General features: G+C 39.1%; 1 protein-coding gene across 1 annotated transcript in view; it reads right to left on the bottom strand.

The window, feature by feature from the left end:
* Nucleotides 1-9,539: 9,539 nt before the first annotated feature.
* Nucleotides 9,540-24,826, bottom strand: part of LOC112218349 (protein unc-119 homolog A-like) — a 46,564-nt gene continuing 31,277 nt past the window's right edge. Inside the window, 5 exon segments of the mRNA XM_042301345.1 lie at nucleotides 9,540-9,908; nucleotides 19,336-19,359; nucleotides 19,362-19,507; nucleotides 19,733-19,832; nucleotides 20,086-20,199. Of these exon segments, the coding sequence (XP_042157279.1) occupies nucleotides 9,793-9,908; nucleotides 19,336-19,359; nucleotides 19,362-19,507; nucleotides 19,733-19,832; nucleotides 20,086-20,199 (500 nt within the window). The 3' untranslated portion in view covers nucleotides 9,540-9,792.

Raw genomic sequence — 24,826 nt, 5'->3', positions numbered from 1 at the left:
AAACCACATTGTAGGATTTTTAATGAATTTATTTGCAAATTATGGTGGAAAATAAGTATTTGGTCAATAACAAAAGTTTATCTCAATACTTTGTTATATACGCTTTGGTGGCAATGACAGAGGTCAAACGGTTTCTGTAAGTCTTCACAAGGTTTTCACACACTGTTGCTGGTATTTTGGCCCATTCCTCCATGCAGATCTCCTCTAGAGCAGTTATGTTTTGGGGCTGTTGCTGGGCAACATGGACTTTCAACTCCCTCCAAAGATGTTCTATGGGGTTGAGATCATGAAAATCATGACACTCACTTGTGAGGCTAACGTTAGCGCAGCCCTAAATACCTCTTCAAATTCGACACAAACCTTCAAACAGGTATGTGTTGAGACATTACATAAACTGTTTATGTTTTATTTACATTTTAAAGTTGATTAGTTGAACAAATCGGGTGAAAAAACCTGTTTCTTCACACAACATATGTCCCCCTTTCAAGATCACTATGTAGCCTCGCTCCCCACTCAACATTTTTAAAAAGACCAGACGAAGCTCATTGCCTTCTTGAATTATGCAGAGATGGGCATCATGAAGGGCTCGTCATTGATTTAGTTGGAAAGGGGAGAAATTGTGCTTTACAATGCTATTGATATTACAGTTGATCTGGAAGTATTACGTTTTTTTGGGCGCTAAAATAAGGTCAATTGTACGGACCAAGGCGATGTACAAAAGTGAGTGAGTTTACGTTAAACAATGAACCATAATCCCAATTCATGACGTTATTACCCTGCATGAATCTGCAGCTAGCTAACAAACCAGGATCAACATTAGGCTATAACTAGTCAAGCAAATGACTCTGAGATTCGAATAATAAGGTCATAGATGTAACGTTAGCTAGCGAGCTAGCCAGATAACGTTAGCTAGCTAGCTAGGTAAATAATGAACCATATTCTCAACTCATGACAATACTGCCCTGCATGAATCTGCAGCTAGCTAATCAACCAGGTTCAATGTCAGCTAGCTAACATTAGGCTATAACTAGTCAAGCAAATGGCTCTGAGATACGAATAATAAGATAGTACACCTAATGTTAGCCTGCGAGCCAGCCAGCCAGCTAATGTTAGCTAGCTAACAGTACACTTTAACTTGAAATGAAACCACTTTCTGTCAAAATTAGAAACATTTAATGTCTGAAAATGTAGCTAACTAGACTATCTTACCCGTATACATCATGGATGGATGTGTCTCCTGTCACGGATGCCATGGTTGCCCTTAGTTTGAAGATGTAATCCAGAGACAGGTGTTTTCTCCATCTCCTTAGCTGTCATACTCGAATTCCACTGATTTCAAAACTCGGTCCTCCAGAAAGTGGAGAGCATACACGTAATGTTAGCTAGCAAGCCAGCAAGCTAACATTAGCTAGCTAACAGTACACTTTAACATGACATTAGGCTTGTCGGGGTTCACGAAAAGGGTTGTACCAAAATGTTTGATGTATTAGAATAATTGATTATTCTTATGTAATGTTAATAAAAGGGGAGGGGTTGTAAAACCAGATTAACAATAGATATTCATTGTAGAGGTTTAGTATTCCACAATTGTTTTTTAGTTCTCTCTTTCTTATAAAAAGGTCCCTCTGAGAATGTGTGACTGTGAAGAAGGAGCTCTGCAGGGGAGTGGAGGAGATAAGACTCTCCTATATCTCTCTGGTCACCTCCAAAACCAATTCTTTCTTTGGCCGCCTCTCCTTCCAGTTCTCTGCTGCCAATGGAACGAACTACAAAAATCTCTGAAACTGGAAACACTTATCTCCCTCACTAGCTTTAAGCACCAACTGTCAGAGCAGCTCACAGATTACTGCACCTGTACATAGCCCACCTATAATTTAGCCCAAACAACTACCTCTTTCCCTACTGTATTTATTTTATTTATTTATTTATTTTGCTCTTTGCACCCCATTATTTTAATTTCTACTTTGCACATTCTTCCACTGCAAATCTACCATTCCAGTGTTTTACTTGCTATATTGTATTTACTTTGCCACCATGGCCTTTTTTGCCTTTACCTCCCTTATCTCACCTCATTTGCTCACATCGTATATAGACTTGTTTATACTGTATTATTGACTGTATGTTTGTTTTACTCCATGTGTAACTCTGTGTCGTTGTATGTGTCGAACTGCTTTGCTTTATCTTGGCCAGGTCGCAATTGTAAATGAGAACTTGTTCTCAACTTGCCTACCTGGTTAAATAAAGGTGAAATAAATAAATAAATAAAGACTAGTCAAACATTCCACAATAAATCAACTTTACTGCTAAGTTTTAGATAACACTAAAAGCCATTGTTTATATAGGGTTTTGGTCTCAGGAGTAAAAAGGTAATGACGTAGGTAGTGACATCACCAGGATAGACTGAGGGTGTAACAAAACAACTGGAGACTTTTTGTTTGATGCAGAACTTACTCGGGAACCTGCGTGCTATGTTCGAGATTGTCAACTTCTGTCTGAAATTGCATTAATAAAGGTTTTTGAATTATTTAATTAAAGATATTGTCATAATGCTAATTTCACCAATGAACCAATGATTGACAAGGATTAAGGAAGGAACCCTAACAGCTTATAAAGTTTTACTACGCGATACATAAAATAAAATAAAACGTGTTAGACAGGATTACCTAGACATACTGACCAGCTCAAATAGAAAGAAGCATGCTATATGGCAGACCAATCCAAATACATCTCTCAGCATGTCCAGCCATTATCTCAGCCGATCATGGCTAGCGGGAAGGTTGCTGACTTTTTCTGTGGCTAAAGCAACTAGACTGGTAATTTAACAAATGTATTCGTATTTACAGATGACATACAAGTTTGATATTAAGGTACACCTGTTGCGACTCTAGGGGCAGTATTTTCATTTTTGGAAAAAAAACGTTCCCGTTTTAAACGGGATATTTTGTCAGGACAAGATGCTAGAATATGCATATAATTGACAGCTTTGGATAGAAAAGACTCTAACGTTTCCAAAACTGTAAAGATATTGTCTGTGAGTATAACAGAACTGATGTTGCAGGCGAAAGCCTGAAAAACATCCAATCCGGAAGTGCCCCATATCAACCAGCTTACGCTTTCTACGTATTCCCCAAGGTGTCTACAGCATTGTGACGTAGTTTTACGCATTTATGTTAAAGAATAGCCGTAGGCGGCTACATTGAGTAAGTCTTCACCTGATGGCTCCCAGGGTGACTCTCGCGTAAAATACAGAGGTAGCCATTACTCCAATCGGTCCTACTGAAAAATGAATTGTCCCGACTAATGGTCCCGAATAGATATTTGAAAAACACCTTGAGGATTGATTATAAACAACGTTTGTCATGTTTCTGTCGATATTATGGAGCTAATTTGGAATATTTTTTGCTGTTTTCGTGACTGCAATTTCCGGGCGATTTCTCAGCCAAACGTGTAGAACAAATGGAGCTATTTCGCCTACAAAAATAATATTTTGGGAAAAAATGAATTTTGGCTATCTACCTGGGAGTCTCGTGAGTGAAAACATCTGAAGTTCATCAAAGGTAAACAATTTAATTTGATTGCTTTTCGGATTTGGTTGCCTGCTGCTAGCAAGGCAAAATGCTATGCTAGTCTATGATAAACTTACACAAATGCTTGTCTAGCTTTGGCTGTAAAGCATATTTTGAAAATCTGAAATGACAGGGTGATTAACAAAAGGCTAAGCTGTGTTCCAATATATTTCACTTGTGATTTTCATGAATAGGAAGATTTTCTAGGAAGATTTATGTACGTTGCGTTATGCTAATTAGTGTCAGGTCGATGATTACGCTCCCGGACCCGGGATGGGGAGTCACAAGAAGTTTTAAGGTGCTTTATCTTGGCCAGGTCGCAATTGTAAATGAGAACTTGTTCTCAACTTGCCTACCTGGTTAAATAAAGGTGAAATAAATAAATAAAATAAACATGAAAGTTGACATGTTCGAGAAGGCATTTCTACCCCCAAAACAAATTTACATTTAAAAACAAAGTTTACGTTCTAACAGCTCTCCTGTGACCCGTGACATATGCCTGGTTTCCTGAAATGGGTCACATATATCGACCTGCCCAGGAACTACAGTTTAAAACTAGCAAGAAGTCTAAATCTGGCACATTTACAGAAATGTTGATTGATTTGCATTCCCAGAAAACTGGGAACAGTCCCAGAACATTAGTTGTGACATTAGGATAATGTTTTTGATATCAAAACGTTGTTGTTTTTCAGAAAATGTTTAAATTAAATATATTTGGGAATATTCCCCTAAAATTCACTCAAATGTTGTGATAACCACCACAGATGTTGTCATTGGGTTTCCAGGTAAAGTAATAACACAAGTAATGTTTTTAGAACATACTGCCACTACAAAACGTGAGCGCAACGTTCTGGGACTGTTCTTGCAGGCAAACAGATTTTATGTTATGAGAACTATTTTCTGCGAACTTTCACAGAACCAATTTTGGTTTGCTGGGTTGTCCCTGTCAACAAAAAAAATAAAAAATAATATGTTGTATATAATATACCATTCATGCGCTTGTTTATTTTTAATCAAGTAACACTGCAAACAGATGTTTACATAACATTTCTTTACTGTATCTAGAGGTACTGTACTGTATCTAGAGAATCTGTGCAGACAGGGCACATAATTTTCACTTTCAACTTCAGCATCAGCTACAAATATAGATACACTATACACACGTGTGCATGCACACACAAGTACATACACACACGCACGCACACACAAAACCTGTAATAATTTTTTCAAATAAAAAAGTGATTTCTTATTTAAAAAATTCACATAAAACTTTATTTATTTTTGGTTCACCCAGACTGGCAATAGAATGGTCAAAAACATTACATATTTCTCAGTTCATTTTCTAAATCATGAATGAATCACAAAATCTGTTGAACTTGTTGGACTAACATGGTCATTCCAGTTCATCCATTTGATCTTACTGGGGAACATGACACCTGTATGCTGCTTAACTCACTGGAATGTGTTTCTGATAGAAAGAGAGGAGGGAAACGTGAGAGATCGAGATGGATGTGTCGTGACAGTGGGAGAGAGTGAGAGGGAGGGAGAGGCAGAGAGAGAGAGAGGAGGAATGGAGAGATGTGGGAAAGACAAAAAAAGAGTAAGAGGAACTCAGATGATACGTGCAAAGAATGAAAGAAAAAGAAAGAGGGAGAAAAGTATCCAGTATATTTGCTACATATGAATCGTTTTGCAATACGTTTCATAACAAAGAAACGTCTGGACATTCTCAAAATGATTTTCAAAATTACCTGAAAGAAAAATCCTGAAGCCCTGAACTAGCCCCAATTTTATAGTGCTGACAATAACACAGTTGTAACATTTACATAACCTAACACAAATGTTGTGTGAAAACAAAGACTGACTGGACAGGTCTGCTGGTATAGTAACGTTGTAAAATGTTAGTTTTTCTCCCATGATGACAATGGATAAACTAAGGTGTTGTGCTTTAAATGATTGCTAAGGAACAGTACAAAATACTTGATATACAGTACCAGTCAAAAGTTTGGACACACCTACTCATTCAAGGGTTTTTCTTTATTTTTACTATTTTCTACATGTAGACTAATAGTGAACACATAAACTATGAAAAAGAACTTATGGAATCATGTAGTAACCAAAAAAGTGTTAAACTAATCAAAATTGATTTTAGATTCTTCAAAGTAGCCACCCTTTGCCTTGATGACAGCTTTGCACACTCTTGGCATTCTCTCAACCAGCTTCACCTGAAATGCTTTTCCAACAGTCTTGAAGGAGGTCCAACATATGCTGAGCACTTGTTGGGGTCTATTCCTTCACTCTGCAGTCCAACTCATCCCAAACCATCTCATTTGTTTTGAGGTCGGGTGATTGTGGAGGCCAGGTCATCTGATGCAGCACTCCATCTCTCTCATTCTTGGTCAAATAGCCCTTACACAGCCTGTAGGTGTGTTGGGTCATTGTTGTGTTGAAAAACAAATGATAGTCCCACTAAGTACAAACCAGATGGGATGGCATATCGCTGCAGAATCCTGTGGTAGCCATGCTGGTTAAGTGTGCCTTGAATTCTAAATAAATCACAGACAGTGTCACCAGCATAGCACCTCCACAACGTCACACCTCCTCCTCCATGCTTCACGGTGGGAACCACACATGCGGAGATAATCTGTTCACCTACTCTGCGTCCCACAAAAACATGGCGGTTGGAACCAAAAATCTCAAATTTGGATTCATCAGACCAAAGGTCAGATTTCCATCGGGCTAATGTCCATTGCTCGTGTTTCTTGGCGCAAGCAAGTCTCTTCTTCTTATTGGTGGGTTCCTTTAGTAGTGTTATCTTGGCAGCAATTTGACTATAAAGGCCTGATTCACGCAGTCTCCTCTGAACAGTTGATGTTGAGATGTGTCTGTTACTTGAACTCTGTGTAGCTTTTATTTGGGCTGCAATTTCTGAGTCTGGTATCTCTAATGAACTTGTCCTTTGCAGCAGAGGTAACTCTGGGTCTTCCTTTCCTGTGTCGGTCCTCATGAGAGCCAATTTCATCATAGTACTTGATGGTTTTTGCGACTGCAGTTGAATAAACTTTCAAAGATATTTTCCACATTGACTGACCTTCATGTCTTAAAGTAATGATGGACTGTCAGTTCTCTTTGCATATTTGAGCTGTTCTTTCCATAATATGGACTTGGTCTTTTACCAAATAGGGCTATCTTCTGTATACCACCCATACTTTGTCACAACACAACACAAAATTCCACCAATGAACTTTTAACTTTTAACAATGCACAGGTCACTACCTCATGAAGCTGATTGAGAGAATGCCAACAGTATGCAAAGCTGTCATCAAGACAAAGGGTGGCTACTTTGAACAATCTCAAATATAAAATGCATTTTGATTTGTTTAACACTTAGTTACTACATATGTTTAACACTTAGTTACTACATATGTGTTATTTAATAGTTTTGATGTCTTCGCTAATATTCACCAATGTAGAAAATAGGAAAAATGTAGGAAAACCCTGGAATGAGTAGGTGTGTCTAAAGTTTTAGCTGGTACTGTATGTATGGTAAATATAATAATTTTGTTTTGAATGGATACACTACTAATCTATTGGCTATCTTATATAGTGACTTCAGAAAGTTTTCAAACCCCTTGTCTTATTCCACATTTTGTTGAGTGTCAGCCTGAATTCAAAATGGATTCAATATTTTCTCTCTCTCACCCATCTACACACAATACCCTATAATGACAAAGGGAAAACATGTTATTAGAAATGTTAGCAAATTTATTCAAAAAGAAAAACAGAACTATCTAATTTACATAAGTATTCACACCACTTAGTCAATACATGTTAGAATCACCTGGCAGTGATTACAGCTGTATCTTTTTAGTTAAGTCTACAAGAGCTCTGCAAACCTTGTGCTTCTACACCTGCATTGTTTGCTGTTTGGGGTTTTAGGCTGGGTTTCGGTACAGCACTTTGAGATATCAGCTGATGTACGAAGGGCTATATAAATAAATTTGATTTTGATTTGATTGTACAATATTTGCACAAATCCTTCAAGCTCTGTCAAGTTGGTTGATGATCATTACTACATAACCATTTTCAAGTCTTGCAATAGATTTTCAAGTCGATTTAGGTCAAAAATATAACTAGGCCACTCTGGAACATTCAATGTCGTCTTGGTAAGCAACTCTAGTATATATTTGGCCTTGTGTTTTAGGTTGTTGTCCTCTCGAAAGGTGAATTCATCTCCCAGTGTCTGGAGGAAACCAGACTGAACCAGGTTTTCCTCTAGTATTTTGACTGTTCTTTTTAACCCTGAAAAACTCTCCAGTCCTTAATGATTACAAGTATACCCATAACATGATACAGCCACCACTATGCTTGAAAATATGGAGAGTGGTACTCAGTAATGTGTTGTATTGAATTTGCCCCAAGCCTAACACTTTGTATTCATGACAAAAAGTCAATTGAGTTGCCACATTTTTTGCAGAATTACTTTAGTGCCTTGTTGCATATTTTGGAATATTTATATTCTGTACAGGCGTCCTTCTTTTCACTCTGTCAATTAGGTTAGTATTGTGGAGTAACTACAATGTTGTTGATCCATCCTCCATTTTATCCTATCACAGCCATTAACTGTAACTTTTTTAAAGTCACCATTGGCCTCATGGGGCAATCCCGGGTCAGCAGTTTCTATTCTCTCCGGCAACTGAGTTAGGAAGGAAGCCTGTATCTTTGTAGTGGCTGGGTGTATTGATACATGGGGCAGGATGGCAGGTAGCCTAGTGGTTAGAGTGTTGGACTAACAACTGAAAGGTTGCAGGCTCAAATCACCAAGCTGACAAGGTAAAAAAAAAAAATCTGTCATTCAGCACCAGAACAAGTCAGTTTACCCATTGTTCCTAGGCTGTCATTGAAAATACAAATTTGTTCTTAACAGACTTGCCTAGTAAATAAAGGTTAAAAAATACACCATCTGATGTGTAATTAATAACTTCACCATGCTGAAATGAATATTCAATATCTGCTTTTTGTATTTTTTATCCATCTACCAATAGGTGCCCTTATTTGCGAGGCATTGGAAAACCTCCCTGGTCTTTGTGGTTGAAATTCACTGCTCGACTGAGGGACCTTACAGATAATTGTATGTGTGGGGTACAGAGATGAGGTAGTCATTAAAAGATCATGTTAAACATTATTGCACAAAGAGTCCATGCAACTTATGTGACTTGTTAAGACATTTTTTACTCCTGAACATATTTGGGCTTGCCATAACAAAAGGGTTATTCATTTGTAAATTCCACTTTGACATTATGGGGTATTGTGTGTGACACAAAATCTCAATTTAATCCATTTAAAATTTAGGCTGTAACACAATAAAATGTGGAAAAGGTCAAGGGTTGTGAATATTTTCTGAAGGCACTATTCCAAATTAACTAGTTTTAACTGTATTTGGAAAGCCCTCTGTCCATAAAGTTCCATAAAAATTCCCTATTGTTGATAAAACATAAAATATAAGTGAAATGTACATGTATATATACCATGATATGTGATGTCAAATCTATCTAATATATGATATTATGCAGTAAAACTGAGTTATAGTAATGGACGAAGAGTATAACTGAAACACTTTTCAAAGTCAGTTAACTCATTTAAGTTTTAGACTCACATGTTGTACACACTGACAGACACACATGCATGCGCACACACACACAGTCATAACAAACATACAGACTTGTACACACAATCATACACACACCCACAGAATAAATATACAGAGACATTTTATATACACACACACGTTTCTTCTTTAGCCTCTACTGGTCCTATACAGAAACTTGCTGGTGTTATTACCTCTGTCACTTTGTGTGTTGGTGCATGTGTTCCCAGACAAGCCACACACACACACACACACACACACACACACACACACACACACACACACACACACACACACACACACACACACACACACACACACACACACACACACACACACACACACACACACACACACACACACACACACACACACACACACACACACACACACACACACACACACACACCACAGCAACTGGGTTCGAGGTGGGCCTGTACAGTGGTGTTTCTGTAGCTTTTCCATAGGGCTGAGAGGGAGGATGAGAGCATGGGATCAGTAGGTTGTTAACACTGAGTAACATGGTCCCTCTGTCTGTCTGTCTGTCTGTCTGCAAGAGCCTGGTTGGTCCTCCATCCTCTATGGGCCGCCGCCACTGTAGGAGTAGTCTGCCTTGTTGTGCATCACCAGTTTGTTGTCCACAAAGTAGAAACTGTCGGACTGTGTCTTGTACGGGTGCAGGATCATCTCTCGCACTGCAGGGAGCAACAGAGACACAACACATTATATATATTAGTTTTTTTCAATTGCTAACAACCATTGGTCAATACTGAAGCCACTTTTTCAAAACTGTTCACACAGTCTGCATTACCAACACGCATCTTGGCCGAACAATTAATCTCACCTCCAAAACTCACTCAAACCACCAAAACACTTCATACTGTCCATTTCTCAAAATAAGCTTGTTCGACCATAACACCGGCAACAATTCTCACTCAGAAAGCATACATTGTCACTCATAACACACTGACCTAAAAAACACTAACAACAGGGAGCATTACATAAATTATGTTTTCTCTTTGAAGTGTGAATTATTTTTCACATAAATCAGTATTTCATTATGGAATAAGAATAACACCGTTTCACTTACTTAGAAATGTCCTTGATATTTAAAGATAATACATTTTTTTGTCCATTCAAATAACTTGTTGAGTATCTGAGGCTTCAATTACAGGCTCAAAATGGCTAGAAACAAAGACCTTTCTTCTGAAACTCGTCAGACTATTCTTGTTCTGAGAAATGAAGGCTATTCCATGTGAGAAATTGCCAAGAAACTGAAGATCTGGTACAACGCCATGTACTACTCCCTTCACAGAACAGCACAAAATGGCTCTAACCAGAATAGAAAGAGGAATGGGAGGCCCTGGTGCACAACTGAACGAGGGGACAAATACGTTAGAGTGTCTTAGTTTGAGAAACAGACGCCTCGCAAGTCCTCAACTTGCAGCTTCATTAAATAGAACCCGCAAAACACCAGTCTCAATGTCAACAGTGAAGAGGCAGAGTTCCTCTGTCCAGTGTCTGTGTTCTTTTGCCCATTTAATATTTTCTTTTTATTGCCCATTCTGATATATGGCTTGTTAAAATGTTTAACTCTGCCTAGAAGGCCAGCATCCCGGAGTCACCTCTTCACTGTTGAGACTGATGTTTAGCGGGGGTGAACATACTGAACAAAAATGTGAACATACTGTTTTGTACTGTAGTATGTAGTTCAATTGTCATTGAAGGATGCACATCTCACCAGTTGTTTGCCGGAAAATTCGTACTATAGATGCAACTGTTGAACACTGCAGATTTGGCTGGACCCTTAAACCGGCCTCTCTCAAAGAGAGACCATGGTTTACAACATGGTCAATAATTGTGGCCCTTATCTCGTCAGAGACCACCGCTCTTGGTCTTCCTCTCGTTTGTAATCCACACATCCCTCTCCCTGCCACTCTTCTTTCCCCACCACCCTGTCTTCCTTGATCCATGTTTCCAAACAAAATCATTCCGAAGCCGTCCTCTTTTGTCTGTTTGGTAACGAGACTAAGACTTGGGTAGGCTATCAGATGAAATTGCAATCAGCTGTGTTTGGAATGATTAAATATTCTTCTGAGATTGTCTATGTTTCAATCTGGTTACTGCAGAAATGCACAACATTTGCCATCATTTTGTTTTCAATGTGTTTTTAACCGTTTTGGAAACAGCGTGTTAGCATTTGAAAACATGTGCTGCATATATAGTTTAGTAGGTGGTGGAGTATGAATGAGAAAAGAGGTCATGGATTTCGGAGAATGTGGTCATTGAATGTATTTTCTGTGAAAGCAATGAAAAATGATTCATCGTTTTTCCACATACAGTTCTGTTTCGCTGACTGTGTGAAGAGTTTTGACAATGTGACTTCAGTTTTGACCAATGCATGTTAGCAATTGAAAATAACTGTAACCCTTGTGTGGTGTTCATGTTTTTGTTCACCCAATGTTCACGGGTCTGATGGACCAACAATATTATTGGGTTTTTAATTACCAAACAGATCAAAATCACCACATAACAACACTGTGGCTGTGTCCGAATACCCATACTAGCGTACTACATACTTAAACTGCATAATTTGTACTCATCGTTACATACTATATAGCACATACTGTTCAATAAGAAGCATGCAGTATGCCATGCCCACAATGGACTAGCGGATCCTGACTGGCTGAGAAGGTGGGGCGGGGCCGGGCCGAGTGAGGGTGTTTTTGTTTTTTTTCAAATTCAACAAACTTCTCATTAACCAGCCTGGATAATAGCTAATATCCAATTAGATTTTCTCTCTAAACTCTGAATAGAATAGGAATAGAGTTACACAGTGCCTTCAGAAAGTATTCACACCCCTTTACTTTTTCCAGGTTTTGTCGTGTTACAGTCTGCATTTAAAATGGATTCAAGTTAGATTTTGTTCCAATGGCCGACACACAGTAACCCTCAATGTCCAAGTGGAATTATGTTATTAGACATGCTTACAAAATAATAAAAAAGGAAAAGCTGAAATGTCTTGTGTCAATAAGTGTTCAACGCTTTTGTTATGGCAAGCTTAAATAAGTTCAGGAGGAAAAATGTGCTTAAGAAGTAACGTAATAACTTTATGTACTCACTCTGTGTGCAATAATAGAGTTTAACGTGATTTTTTGAATGACTACCTCATCTCTGTAACCCACACAATTATCTATAAGGTCCCTCAGTCGAGCAGTGAATTTAAAACCAAGGAGGTTTTCCAATGTCTCACAAAGATGGGCACCTATTGGTAGATGGGTAAAAATACAGTGGGGCAAAAAAAGTACTTAGTCAACCACCAATTGTGCAAGTTCTCCCACTTAAAAAGATGAGAGGCCTGTAATTTTCTTCATAGGTACACTTCAACTATGACAGACAAAATGAGAAAAAAAAATCAGAAAATCACATTGTAGGACTTTTAATGAATTTATTTGCAAATTATGGTGGAAAATAAGTATTAGTATCATAAATGTGGCATAACTGTGTGACATAATCACCCATGTCAAATGTAACATAACCCACTATGTCGAATATGATATAAACATGTCCTTAATAATGTCCTTAATAATGGGTGACATGTTGTGCTGAAGGATAGCACATGCTCTAAAGTGAAGTCATGTTAGTCACACTACACCTAATCTCATTCCCAGACACTAGCACCCTAATGCGTGGAACACAAGGGGGAACTCTCACAAACACAATGGTGTTCACCGTTTTGCTCTACGGCCCCCTCGGCTGAAGTCAGTACCGTCAATGTGCCAACTTCTGTTTGGTAGCGTCCGAACCGTTTGGGTTACAAACTAATGGGACCCCACTGTGAAAAGGGGAGACTCTAATGAACACGATGGTGTTCTCATCTGAAGGTTACCGGTACTGGTTAAAAACAATGATTTTTTAAACATTTTTTTTTACATCTCCTACATTTAGAACAGACATTTCCAAAATAGTTTATTATGATGTATTTTTTGACTGTCCTTTTTTGCCGTTTATGAATGTGTTATTCAATGCGTTTCTAAGGGTGTTAGTAGTAAAGGCCAAAATCAATATTTTATCAAATAATTTTTCTACATATCCTAAGGTCTTAAAACTCCAAATCAAATAGCTAAATAATGCATAGTATGACCATCTTACATCTGACCAACAACTCCATATGTCAGTATAGCTTGGATAATAGCTAATATCCAATTAGATTTTCTCTCTAAACTCTGAATAGAATAGGAATAGAGTTATACAGTTCCTTCAGAAAGTATTCCCCCAACATATTCAACTCTAAATAGTGAACAACTACAAAAAAATGATATTACAATAAATAAAAGTGGCCACTTGATTTGCAAACTCATCAGATGTGCGCTGTACTCCGCTACAGAAGCACAGCTAACCAAACAACAGTGTAGGGCATGCACACTAAATTAAGGGCAACTACACTCAAAAATGTACGTTTCTTCGATTTTTCCCAGACATCAAAAGTCATCCCCTGATGTTGTTTATGCATTTTTGTGAACACAGACACACTTGTCTAAATTGATGGGGCATGTGAAAGAAATGCTTTAACCACCCGCCAGCCACATGTAGCTAAGGTCTGCTGCCTCATTTTGTATGATGGCAATTTTCATATACTCCAGAACGTCATGAAGAGTGATCAGTTGAATTGCAATTAATTGCAAAGTCCCTCTTTGCAAATGCAAATGAACTAAATTCCCGAAAAACATTCCCACTGCATTTCAGCCCTGCCACAAAAGGACCAGCTGACATCATGTCAGTGATTCTCTTGTTAACACAGGTGTGAGGGTTGACGAGGACAAGGCTGGAGATCACTCTGTCATGCTGATTGAGTTCGAATAACAGACTGGAAGCTTCAAAAGGAGGTTGGTGCTTGGAATCGTTGTTCTTCCTCTGTCAACCATGGTTACCTGCAAGGAAACACGTGCCATCATCATTGCTTTGCACAAAAAGGGCTTCACAGGCAAGGATATTACTGCCAGTAAGATTGCACCTAAATCAACCATTAATCGGATCATCAAGAACTTCAAGGAGAGAGGTTCAATTGTTGTGAAGAAGGCATCCGGGCACCCAAGAAAGTCCAGCAAGAAAGTTGATTCAGGTTTGGGATCGGGGCCCCACCAGTACAGAGCTTGCTCAGGAATGGCAGCAGGCAGGTGTGAGTGCATCTGCACGCACAGTGAGGCGAAGACTTTTGGAGGATGGCCTGGTGTCAAGAAGGGCAGCAAAGAAGCCACTTATCTCCAGGAAAAACATCAGGGACAGACTGATATTCTGCAAAAGGTACAGGGATTGGATTGCTGAGGACTGGGGTAAAGTCATTTTCTCTGATGAATCACCTTTCCAATTGTTTGGGGCATCCGTAAAAAAGCTCGTCCGGAGACGACAAGGTGAGCGCTACCATCAGTCCTGTGTCATGCCAACAGTAAAGCATCCTGAGACCATTCATGTGTGGGGTTGCTTCTCAGCCAGTGAGAAGTGGGTTCACTAACAATTTTGACTAAGAACACAGACAGGAATAAAGAATGGTACCAACACATCCGAGAGCAACTTCTCCCAGCCATCCAGGAACAGTTTGGTGACGAACAATGCCTTTTCCAGCATGATGGAGCACCTTGCCATAAGGAAAAAGTTATAACTAAGTGGCTCGGGGAACAAAACATTGATATTTTGGGTCCATGGCCAGGAAACTCCCCAGACCTTAATCCCATTGAGAACTTGTGGTCAATCCTCAAGAGGCGGGTGGACAAACAAAACCCCACAAATCCTGACAAACTCCAAGCGTTGATTATGCAAGAATGGGCTGCCATCAGTCAGGATGTGACCCCGAAGTTAATTGACAGGATGCCAAGGCAGATTGCAGAGGTTTTGAAAAAGAAGAGTCAACACTGCAAATATTGACTCTTTGCATCAACGTCATGTAATTGTCAATAAAAGCCTTTGGCACTTATGAAATGCTTGTAAGTATACCTCAGTATTCCATAGTAACATCTGACAAAAATATCTAAAGACACTGAAGCAGCAAACTTTGTGAAAATTAATATTTGTGTCATTCTCAAAACTTTTGGCCACGACTGTACACCTGGTTAACTTGATTGTTCACTTCTGGCAAAGTTGAGTCTTTTGTTTAGACATGCTACTAGCTTGCTAGCTAAACAATGAACCATAATCCTCATACATTAGCAATAGAAACAAATTGTCATAGCTATACACTATGCATGACATTATATAGTATGAATCTGCAGGTATCTAAAGCCAACCAACTAGGTTCAATGGTAGCTAGCTAACAGTACGTTTTAACTTGCAATGAAAACAACTTTCTGACAAAATTAGAAACTTCTAATATTTGAAAATGTAGCTAGACTCTTACCTGTATACATGGATGAATGATTCACGCCAGACTGCAACCCCTTTCATTGAATAAGACATCATGTGTCATTTCTGTTTCATTTGTACAGCTTGCTTGGCCCCTTTGTATCAAGTCACTCTGGTTCACACTGACCATGTGCAATGCCATAAGAATCATCAGATCTTTCTCCCTCTCCGTCAAGGATGGTTGCCCTTAGTTTGAAGATGTAATTCGGAGATTACACAGCCTTCTGTGTTCTCTTTTCGACTCCCTCTGCATTTGCAATCAAACATCTGAATTTTCACACCCCTGAGTCAATAGTATGTAGAAGCACCTTTGGCAGCGATTACAGTCTTTCTGTGTACATTTCTAAGAGCTTTCCACACCTGGATTGTGCAACATTTTCCCATTATTATTTAAACAATTCTTCAAGCTCTGTCAAATCGGTTGTTGATCATTGCTAGACAACCATTTTCAGGTCTTGCCATAGATTTTCAAGAAGATTTAAGTCAAAACACGGCCACTCAGGAGCGTTCACTGTCTTCTTAGTAAGCAACTCCAGTGTAGATTTGGCCTTGTGTTTTAGGTTATTGTTCAGCTGAAAGGTGAATTAATCTCCCAGTGTGGTGAAAAGCAGACTAAACCAGGTTTCCTCTAGGATTATTTTTATCCTGAAAAACTCCCCAGTCCTTAACGATTACATACCCATTATAACATGATGCAGCCACCACTATGCTTGAAAATATAGAGAGTGATACTCAGTAATGTGTTGTATTGGATCACAGCCAAGTCACCATTGGCATCATGGTGAAAACCCTGAGCGGTTTCCTTCCTCTCCGGCAACTTAGTAAGGAAGGACACCTATATCTTTGTAGTGACTGGGTATATTGATACACCATCTAAAGTGTAATTAATAACTTCAATGTCAGATTTTTTTCATTTTTACCAATCTACCAATAGGTGCCCTTATTTGCGAGGCATTGGGAAACCTCCCTGGTCTTTGTGCTTGAATCTGTGCTTAAAATTCACTGCTTGACTGAGGGACCTTACAGATACAGTGCCTTGCGAAAGTATTCGGCCCCCTTGAACTTTGCGACCTTTTGCCACATTTCAGGCTTCAAACATAAAGATATAAAAATTTATTTTTTTGTGAAGAATCAACAACAAGTGGGACACAATCATGAAGTGGAACGACATTTATTGGATATTTCAAACTTTTTTAACAAATCAAAAACTGAAAAATTGGGCGTGCAAAATTATTCAGCCCCTTTACTTTCAGTGCAGCAAACTCTCTCCAGAAGTTCAGTGAGGATCTCTGAATGATCCAATGTTGACCTAAATGACTAATGATGATAAATACAATCCACCTGTGTGTAATCAAGTCTCCTAAATGCACCTGCACTGTGATAGTCTCAGAGGTCCGTTAAAAGTGCAGAGAGCATCATGAAGAACAAGGAACACACCAGGCAGGTCCGAGATAAAGAAGTTTCCGGATTTGGATACAAAAAGATTTCCCAAGCTTTAAACATCCCAAGGAGCACTGTGCAAGCGATAATATTGAAATGGAAGGAGTATCAGACCACTGCAAATCTACCAAGACCTGGCCGTCCCTCTAAACTTTCAGCTCATACAAGGAGAAGACTGATCAGAGATGCAGCCAAGAGGCCCATGATCACTCTGGATGAACTGCAGAGATCTACAGCTGAGGTGGGAGACTCTGTCCATAGGACAACAATCAGTCGTATATTGCACAAATCTGGCCTTTATGGAAGAGTGGCAAGAAGAAAGCCATTTCTTAAAAATATCCATAAAAAGTGTTGTTTAAAGTTTGCCACAAGCCACCTGGGAGACACACCAAACATGTGGAAGAAGGTGCTCTGGTCAGATGAAACCAAAATGGAACTTCTTGGCAACAATGCAAAACGTTATGTTTGGCGTAAAAGCAACACAGCTCATCACCCTGAACACACCATCTCCACTGTCAAACATGGTGGTGGCAGCATCATGGTTTGGGCCTGCTTTTCTTCAGCAGGGACAGGGAAGATGGTTAAAATTGATGGGAAGATGGATGGAGCCAAATACAGGACCATTCTGGAAGAAAACCTGATGGAGTCTGCAAAAGACCTGAGACTGGGACGGAGATTTGTCTTCCAACAAGACAATGATCCAAAACATAAAGCAAAATCTACAATGGAATGGTTCAAAAATAAACATATCCAGGTGTTAGAATGGCCAAGTCAAAGTCCAGACCTGAATCCAATCGAGAATCTGTGGAAAGAACTGAAAACTGCTGTTCACAAATGCTCTCCATCCAACCTCACTGAGCTCGAGCTGTTTTGCAAGGAGGAATGGGAAAAAATTTCAGTCTCTCGATGTGCAAAACTGATAGAGACATACCCCAAGCGACTTACAGCTGTAATCGCAGCAAAAGGTGCCGCTACAAAGTATTAACTTAAGGGGGCTGAATAATTTTGCACGCCCAATTTTTCAGTTTTTGATTTGTTAAAAAAGTTTGAAATATCGAATAAATGTCGTTCCACTTCATGATTGTGTCCCACTTGTTGTTGATTCTTCACAAAAAAATACAGTTTTATATCTTTATGTTTGAAGCCTGAAATGTGGCAAAAGGTCGCAAAGTTCAAGGGGGCCGAATACTTTCGCAAGGCACTGTAATTGTATGTGTGGGGTACAGAGATGAGGTAGTCATTCAAAAATCATGTTAAACACTATTATTGCACATAGAGTGAGTCCATGAAACTTATTACGTGACTTGTTATGCACGGTTTTACTCCTGAACTTATTTAGGCTTGCTATAACAAAGGGGTTGAATACTTACTTACTGACTCAAGACCTTTCAGCTTTTCTTTTGTAATTCATTTGTAAAAATGTAAAAACTACTTTGACATTATGGGGTATTGTGTGTAAACACTGACCAAAACAATCTTAATTTAATCTATTTGAAGCTCTGATGAAGGAAACACTTTTCAATGAGAAAACAGAAATCCACTTTGGGTAAAACAAAACATATGTAGACTTCTGTTTTCAAGTAGGCTACGATGCAATACTTGTGATCATGTTAAGGAGAACAAAACTACTTAGCCTACATTTGAACACCCGTGCAGAAGCTTTGCTATTCGGCTTCTTCCCAATTAAGTAGCCTAGTTTTGTTGTTTGGCTACTTGAAGAGAACTATGTCCTATCACTCGCAGCCCACCTCTTCCAATGTATTGTGGAAAAGTGTGCATCGAATTCTTCTAGACGAAGATCCAAAATGATTATAACATCCTGCCATTTTTGAAAATGTACATACTATATTTTTGATTTTTGAAAATGTACACATTTTTGAAAATGTACACATTTTTGAAAATGTACATACTATAACTATAATTCTATTTTCGCATACTGAGAATGCGTCATGTGCAATTGCATTGTTTCCTGCTATTCATTGATTTCGGTAGCACATCCCCATATCTAATTGATCAGCTGTTGTCAAAGCCGAAATAAATTACATCCAGGCATTTAAAGTATGCTCGATTTTGGAAATGTTGCATACTATTAAACCACATTTTTTATTAATAATAATAATTAATACCCAAGTATGGGTATTCGGACACAACTACTGTCTGTCAGCACATTTTCCAGGCATTTCTCTCTCTTGCTGTGTGTGTGTGTGTGTGTGTGTGTGTGTGTGTGTGTGTGTGTGTGTGTGTGTGTGTGTGTGTGTGTGTGTGTGTGTGTGTGTGTGTACTCACTGATATCCTCAGACAGAGGGGGAACTCATAGATGTGTTCGCAAGTGTTCTTGCTACTGGGCATACAGAAGCCAAACTCAAAGTCAAAGCTTTTGAGAAGCTTCTCTCTGAAGTAGTGCCTCTCAATCATCCGGAAGTTCTCTATGGGCATGTCTCCTACGGTGAACTCAACACTGAGAGAGGGGAAGGATGGTGAGATAAAGGCAGAAAGAGTGGGGGGGAAAGGCAATTTCCTTGGGATTAAAATGTGTCCTTCTTTGTAGAGTTAGAGTTAGACTTCAGTGTAAATTGAGGGTTAGGTTTAGACTTTTGTGTACATTGAGGGTTAGGGTTAGACTTCTGTGTAAAATGGGGATTAGGGTTACAGACCTCTTTGTGAGTTAATGGGTTAGACTTACGTGGCGCCAACTTGTCTTAGCCGGAGGAAGGCGGGGGTGAACTGGTAGCGGACAAACCTCCCGGCGTTTGTATCAATGACGCTTTTATCTCCTGCTTTATCTACGCACAGACAGACAGACAGACAGACAGACAGACAGACAGACAGACAGACAGACAGACAGACAGACAGACAGACAGACAGACAGACAGACAGACAGACAGACAGACAGACAGACAGACAGACAGAGACAGACAGACAGACAGACAGACAGACAGACAACACTCATAAAGGCCAATCAGACCCCTGTGTGTGTGTGTGTGTGTGTGCCAATCAGTGTGTGTGTGTGTGTGTGTGTGTGTGTGTGTGTCTCACCTGTATGAGGAGGTTTGGTGATTTCGAACAGCACTGTGCCTGTCTCCATGTCTCTGATCTTGAACCTGGTGAAGTCAATGCTGTACACATTCTCACCTGGCCCACATAAGTAGTCTGATAGAGGGAGAGGGAGGGAGGGAGGGAGGGAGGGAAAGAGAGGGGGTGTTAAGGGAGGGAAAAGGAGAGAAAGAGAGGATGTTAATATAAACACAATTATAAACTATTTATTTTCTTTCTTTATAGAAGAAATGAAGTCTTCATCTACTGATCCTCTGTTTCTGTAAAGTCTTTAAATAAATGGTTGCCAATGCTGAGTGCATAACAATAACCTTGAGGATCACACATACAGTGTAAATAGGTTAGGTTACTAGGAATACACAGGCAGGAGATTACCAAAGCAATATTCTATCTTTATTTACATCTTATTTAAACAGGGACATCCTATTGAGACCAAAGCTTATTTTACAAGGGAGCCCGGCACACAATCATATAAATTCACAATAGCAAAGTAAAGAAAAACTATATTTACAAGAAATGTAAGAAAAATAACTTACAAAATCTAATCATGAAAAACAAACATTGAACTGCCCCTAGTGGCACCAAAACATCCAACTTTAGAGAGTTCTGGAGATCATTCCTCTAGTAAGGTGCAAAAAATCTAAACATATCTCTGTGGAGACCGAAGGGATCTCCAAAGTTAGCCATGCCTGTGATCGGGCCTAGTGACTCAAATGTCTGTCATTCAATAATGAAGTAAGGATTTTAGAAACAAAAAGAGAGCAGCGCATTGATCTGCGAGTTTTAAGAGAGGTCCAGCCTACTCTCTGATAAAGAATTCAGTGATGTGTACGGAACCTATCACCCGCAATAAAGGATAGTGCATTATGATAAACTGTGTCCAATGGCTTAAATACAGTGACAGCTGCATTCATATAGACCATATTGCCATAATCTGAAGCCGGAATTAATGTCGACTTTGCATCAATCCAGATTACCCAGATATTTATCCTGAGTCCACAAAAAATTAACAAATCAAATCAAAATCATCAAATCAAATGTATTTATATAGCCCTTCGTACATCAGCTGATATCTCAAAGTGTTGTACAGAAACCCAGCCTAAAACCACAAACAGCAAGCAATGCAGTGCAGGTAAATGCAGCAATCAATGCAGGTAATGCACCTTTCTCAAACAGCAAGCAATGCACCTTTCTAATATTGAGTTGCGCATTGGTTCCCCTGAAATTAGGGACCGATTTAGACCTGGGAAACCAAGTGTGTGCAATTAATTATGAAAAGAAAACCAGCAGTCTCTGGATCTCGTATGGTGAGAGTTGATTAGCCATGATGATTATGCTGTGTTCAAAACAATTGGGAAGTCGGAACTTGGAAATCTCCGACTTCCGACTTCAGTGTGTTCAAGTCAACTCGGAACTGGGAAAAGTTGTTCTAACCGGTCATCCAACTCGGAATTCCAGGTGGGAAACTTGAGTTTCGACTTACCGACCTGATTATCTCTGACTTTATGATTTGATCTATTTTTTCCCCCCAGTTGTCCCAGAGTTCCCAGTTGTCTTGAAAGCACAATTATTATGAATTTTTATGGACAAAAGAGCAAGATTATTTGTATTTGTCAAATGGTAGCTAAGTATCGATTATCATGTCACCAGAATAAGATTTCCTTTATTGGAAAGGACCATCAAGCTCATCACCTTGCACTTTCACCACACTGTGAAGTTCATCATTACTTATTTTATCTGTAGCCTAATAAACTGCAGGCTTTCCCGATGAGTCGTAGTGGGAGGAGCACACAACAATATTTGCGCATAAACGTGTTTCCACTGACATTTCTCGCATAATTAATTTTACAGACACAAAAAGATCCCACCATGTCTAGTGTATTTTGTTTTGTCGACATTCGTAAAGTTCACTGACAAATTTTCTGTTTCCATCAGACCTGTCATATTTTGTTTCCGACATGTAATATACTTGCATAAAAAGGTTGGATGGAAACCTGGTTAGCGATAATAAAAAGTATCTGGCCCAAAATCAACCCTTGGTGGACACCTTTGGTAATATCTAGGAAACGTGATTTAACACCATCAGAAGAAACACATTGTGTCCTGTCTGTCAGGTGGTTTTCAAACTAATTGCAGGCTGCCTGCCACAGGCCAATTTCAGACAGTCTACGAATTAAAGGCTCAGTGCAGTAAAAAATTCATTTTTTTTATTCCAACTATGAGGTTGGAATAATACTGTGAAAGGGATGAAAATGCCCTTTTAGCATAAGAGCTGTTTGAGTTTTGGTCACACCAGGCAGTAAATTAGTTAATAGACCAATAAGAAGCCTTTCTGCCAAAAACAGCTAGTTTTCAGTTTTTCCCTCCCCACCACTCACAGAATGTTCTAGCAAAATTCTTGCTTGAGAAATAGTTTTTTGCTAAAAAGCTATTTTTATTTTTCACAATTTTAATTGAAAACAATCAATCAGTAGGGTACTTAAATGAGAACTCCACAATTTGTATTAATCAGTATTTATGATGTAAATGGCATGTTATAGAAGGTTAGACAGTTTTCTTACAATCTCACTTGTTTTTGAGAAACTTACCCCACCAGCAATTGACTGCCTTAGCCTCATTCTGGAGTTCCAGGGCTCCAAAAACACCCAAATACGTCCTTTTACAAACAACAAAGTTCTCAGTATCGTAACCCAGGACTTTAGATCTTATACACATGAAAATGTGTTATAACGAATGTTATAATCCATTTAGTTGAACTCAAGTGATAATTTGTAAATAAGGGGTATGCTACCGGCACAGGTACTAGGTAGCTAGCTAGTAACGTTGTCATTCACTCACTCACAAGATCAGCCTGGCAATAACAAGGGGACTGAAGTAATTTTTGCTGAATATTGTGGAAATTGGTTCACCGATATGTAATCCCAACATCTGACAATGCAATGATAAAACCTAGCTAGTCCGATAACTTTTCACAGACTTCCTTTGGATGACCCAGATTTATTGAAGCTTTGGCTAGGTGTTCTGCAAAGATGCAACACACCCATCCACAGACATTGTGTTTTGGATCTATGGGTTTGTAGTGAGCATTTCGCCATTGACGACTTCTGTAAATGACATGAAAAATCCTTGGTAAAAAATAACATATTTGGAGAAAACAGCTACACCAACTGCTGAAGGATGTCCCGCACCTGTCTAGGACCAGCAGAAATTGAGCTAAGAGATATGTTGTAAAGTTGGCTAGCTACCTACCTAGCTAGCTAATAAAGTAACATCACTGATGAAAAGGGGGACCACTGAGTCTGTGTGGTTTAGCTTATGTTAGCTAAAAGTTTGCTTGCTACATAGCCAGCCTCGCAAGTGTGTGTTTTGGAATAGTGTTAACAACTAGCTATTTTCAGGCTGTTTTGTGCTTCACTATTGTTATATAGTTTTGCCAAACATGTCGTTTGCTAACGTTAGGTGACCTAGGGCGCCTTTACATATTCCCTGTATGATTTGGATCCTGTAGCTTTTATTTGGTTATCCTGATCGGCTAGTACGTTCTGGAACACTTTCATTCTATTACAACAATTTATTTTAAATACAAAATGTTACATTTTGGGGACTGTGAAAAGTGCTTTATAAATTATATACAGTTATTAAGTAATGAGTCATTCGTCCATGTCCTTAGTAGAGTGACCTTCAAATATCAAGTTTTACACTGTGTATTAACTCGACCGAAATGTGACCGACCGGCTCAAATCAGTCTTATCTAGCAACATTTGAAATTGTGTTTTTACATTGGATAAAAGTAGAGACTCAGAGCTACAAAATTGTATCACACAATACAGTTGAGGAACAATGGGAAAGTAATTTAGCTTTGAAAGTTGATAAACCGGTAAATTCATTTTTTTTCACCTTTAGTTAACCAGGTAGGCCTGTTGAGAACAAGTTCTCATTTACAACTGCGACCTGGCCAAGATAAAGCAAAGCAGTGCGACAAAAACAACAACACAGAGTTATACATAAACAAATGTACAATCAATAACACAATCGAAAGGGAAGAAAAAAGAGAAATCTATGTACAGTGTGGGCAAATGTAGAAGAGTAGGGAGATAGGCAATAAACAGGCAATAGAGGCAAAATAATTGCAATTTAGCATTCACACTGGAGTGATAGATGTGCAGATGATGATGTGCAAGTAGAGATACTGGGGTACAAAAGAGCTAGAGGGTATGTAATAATATGGGGATGAGGTAGTTGGGTGGGCTATTTACAGACTGGCTGTGAACAGGTATTGTGATCAGTAAGCTGCTCTGACAGCTGATGCTTAGAGTTAGAGAGGGAGAAATAAGACTCCAGCTTCAGTGATTTTTGCAATTCGTTCCAGTCATTGGCAGCAGAGAACTGGAAGGAAAGGCAACCAAAAGAAGTGTTGGCATTGGGGATGACCAGTGAAATATACCTGCTGGAGCACGTGCTACGGTTGGGTGTTATTATGGTGACCAGTGAGATGAGATAAGGCAGGGCTTTAACTAGCAAAGACTTATACATGACCTGGAGCCAGTGGGTTTGGCGACGAATATGTAGTGAGGGCCAGCCAACGAGAGCATACAGGTCGCAGTGGTGGGTAGTATATGGGGCTTTGGTGACAAAACGGATGGCACTGTGATAGACTACATCCAGTTTGCTGAGTAGAGTATTGGGGGCTATTTTGTAAATGACATCGCCGAAGTCAAGGATC

Source organism: Oncorhynchus tshawytscha, linkage group LG19, assembly GCF_018296145.1.
Source record: "Oncorhynchus tshawytscha isolate Ot180627B linkage group LG19, Otsh_v2.0, whole genome shotgun sequence".
Taxonomy (NCBI): domain Eukaryota; kingdom Metazoa; phylum Chordata; class Actinopteri; order Salmoniformes; family Salmonidae; genus Oncorhynchus; species Oncorhynchus tshawytscha.
The sequence above is the reverse complement of the archived record's forward strand: the minus strand, read 5'-3'. Positions and strand labels throughout refer to the sequence as shown.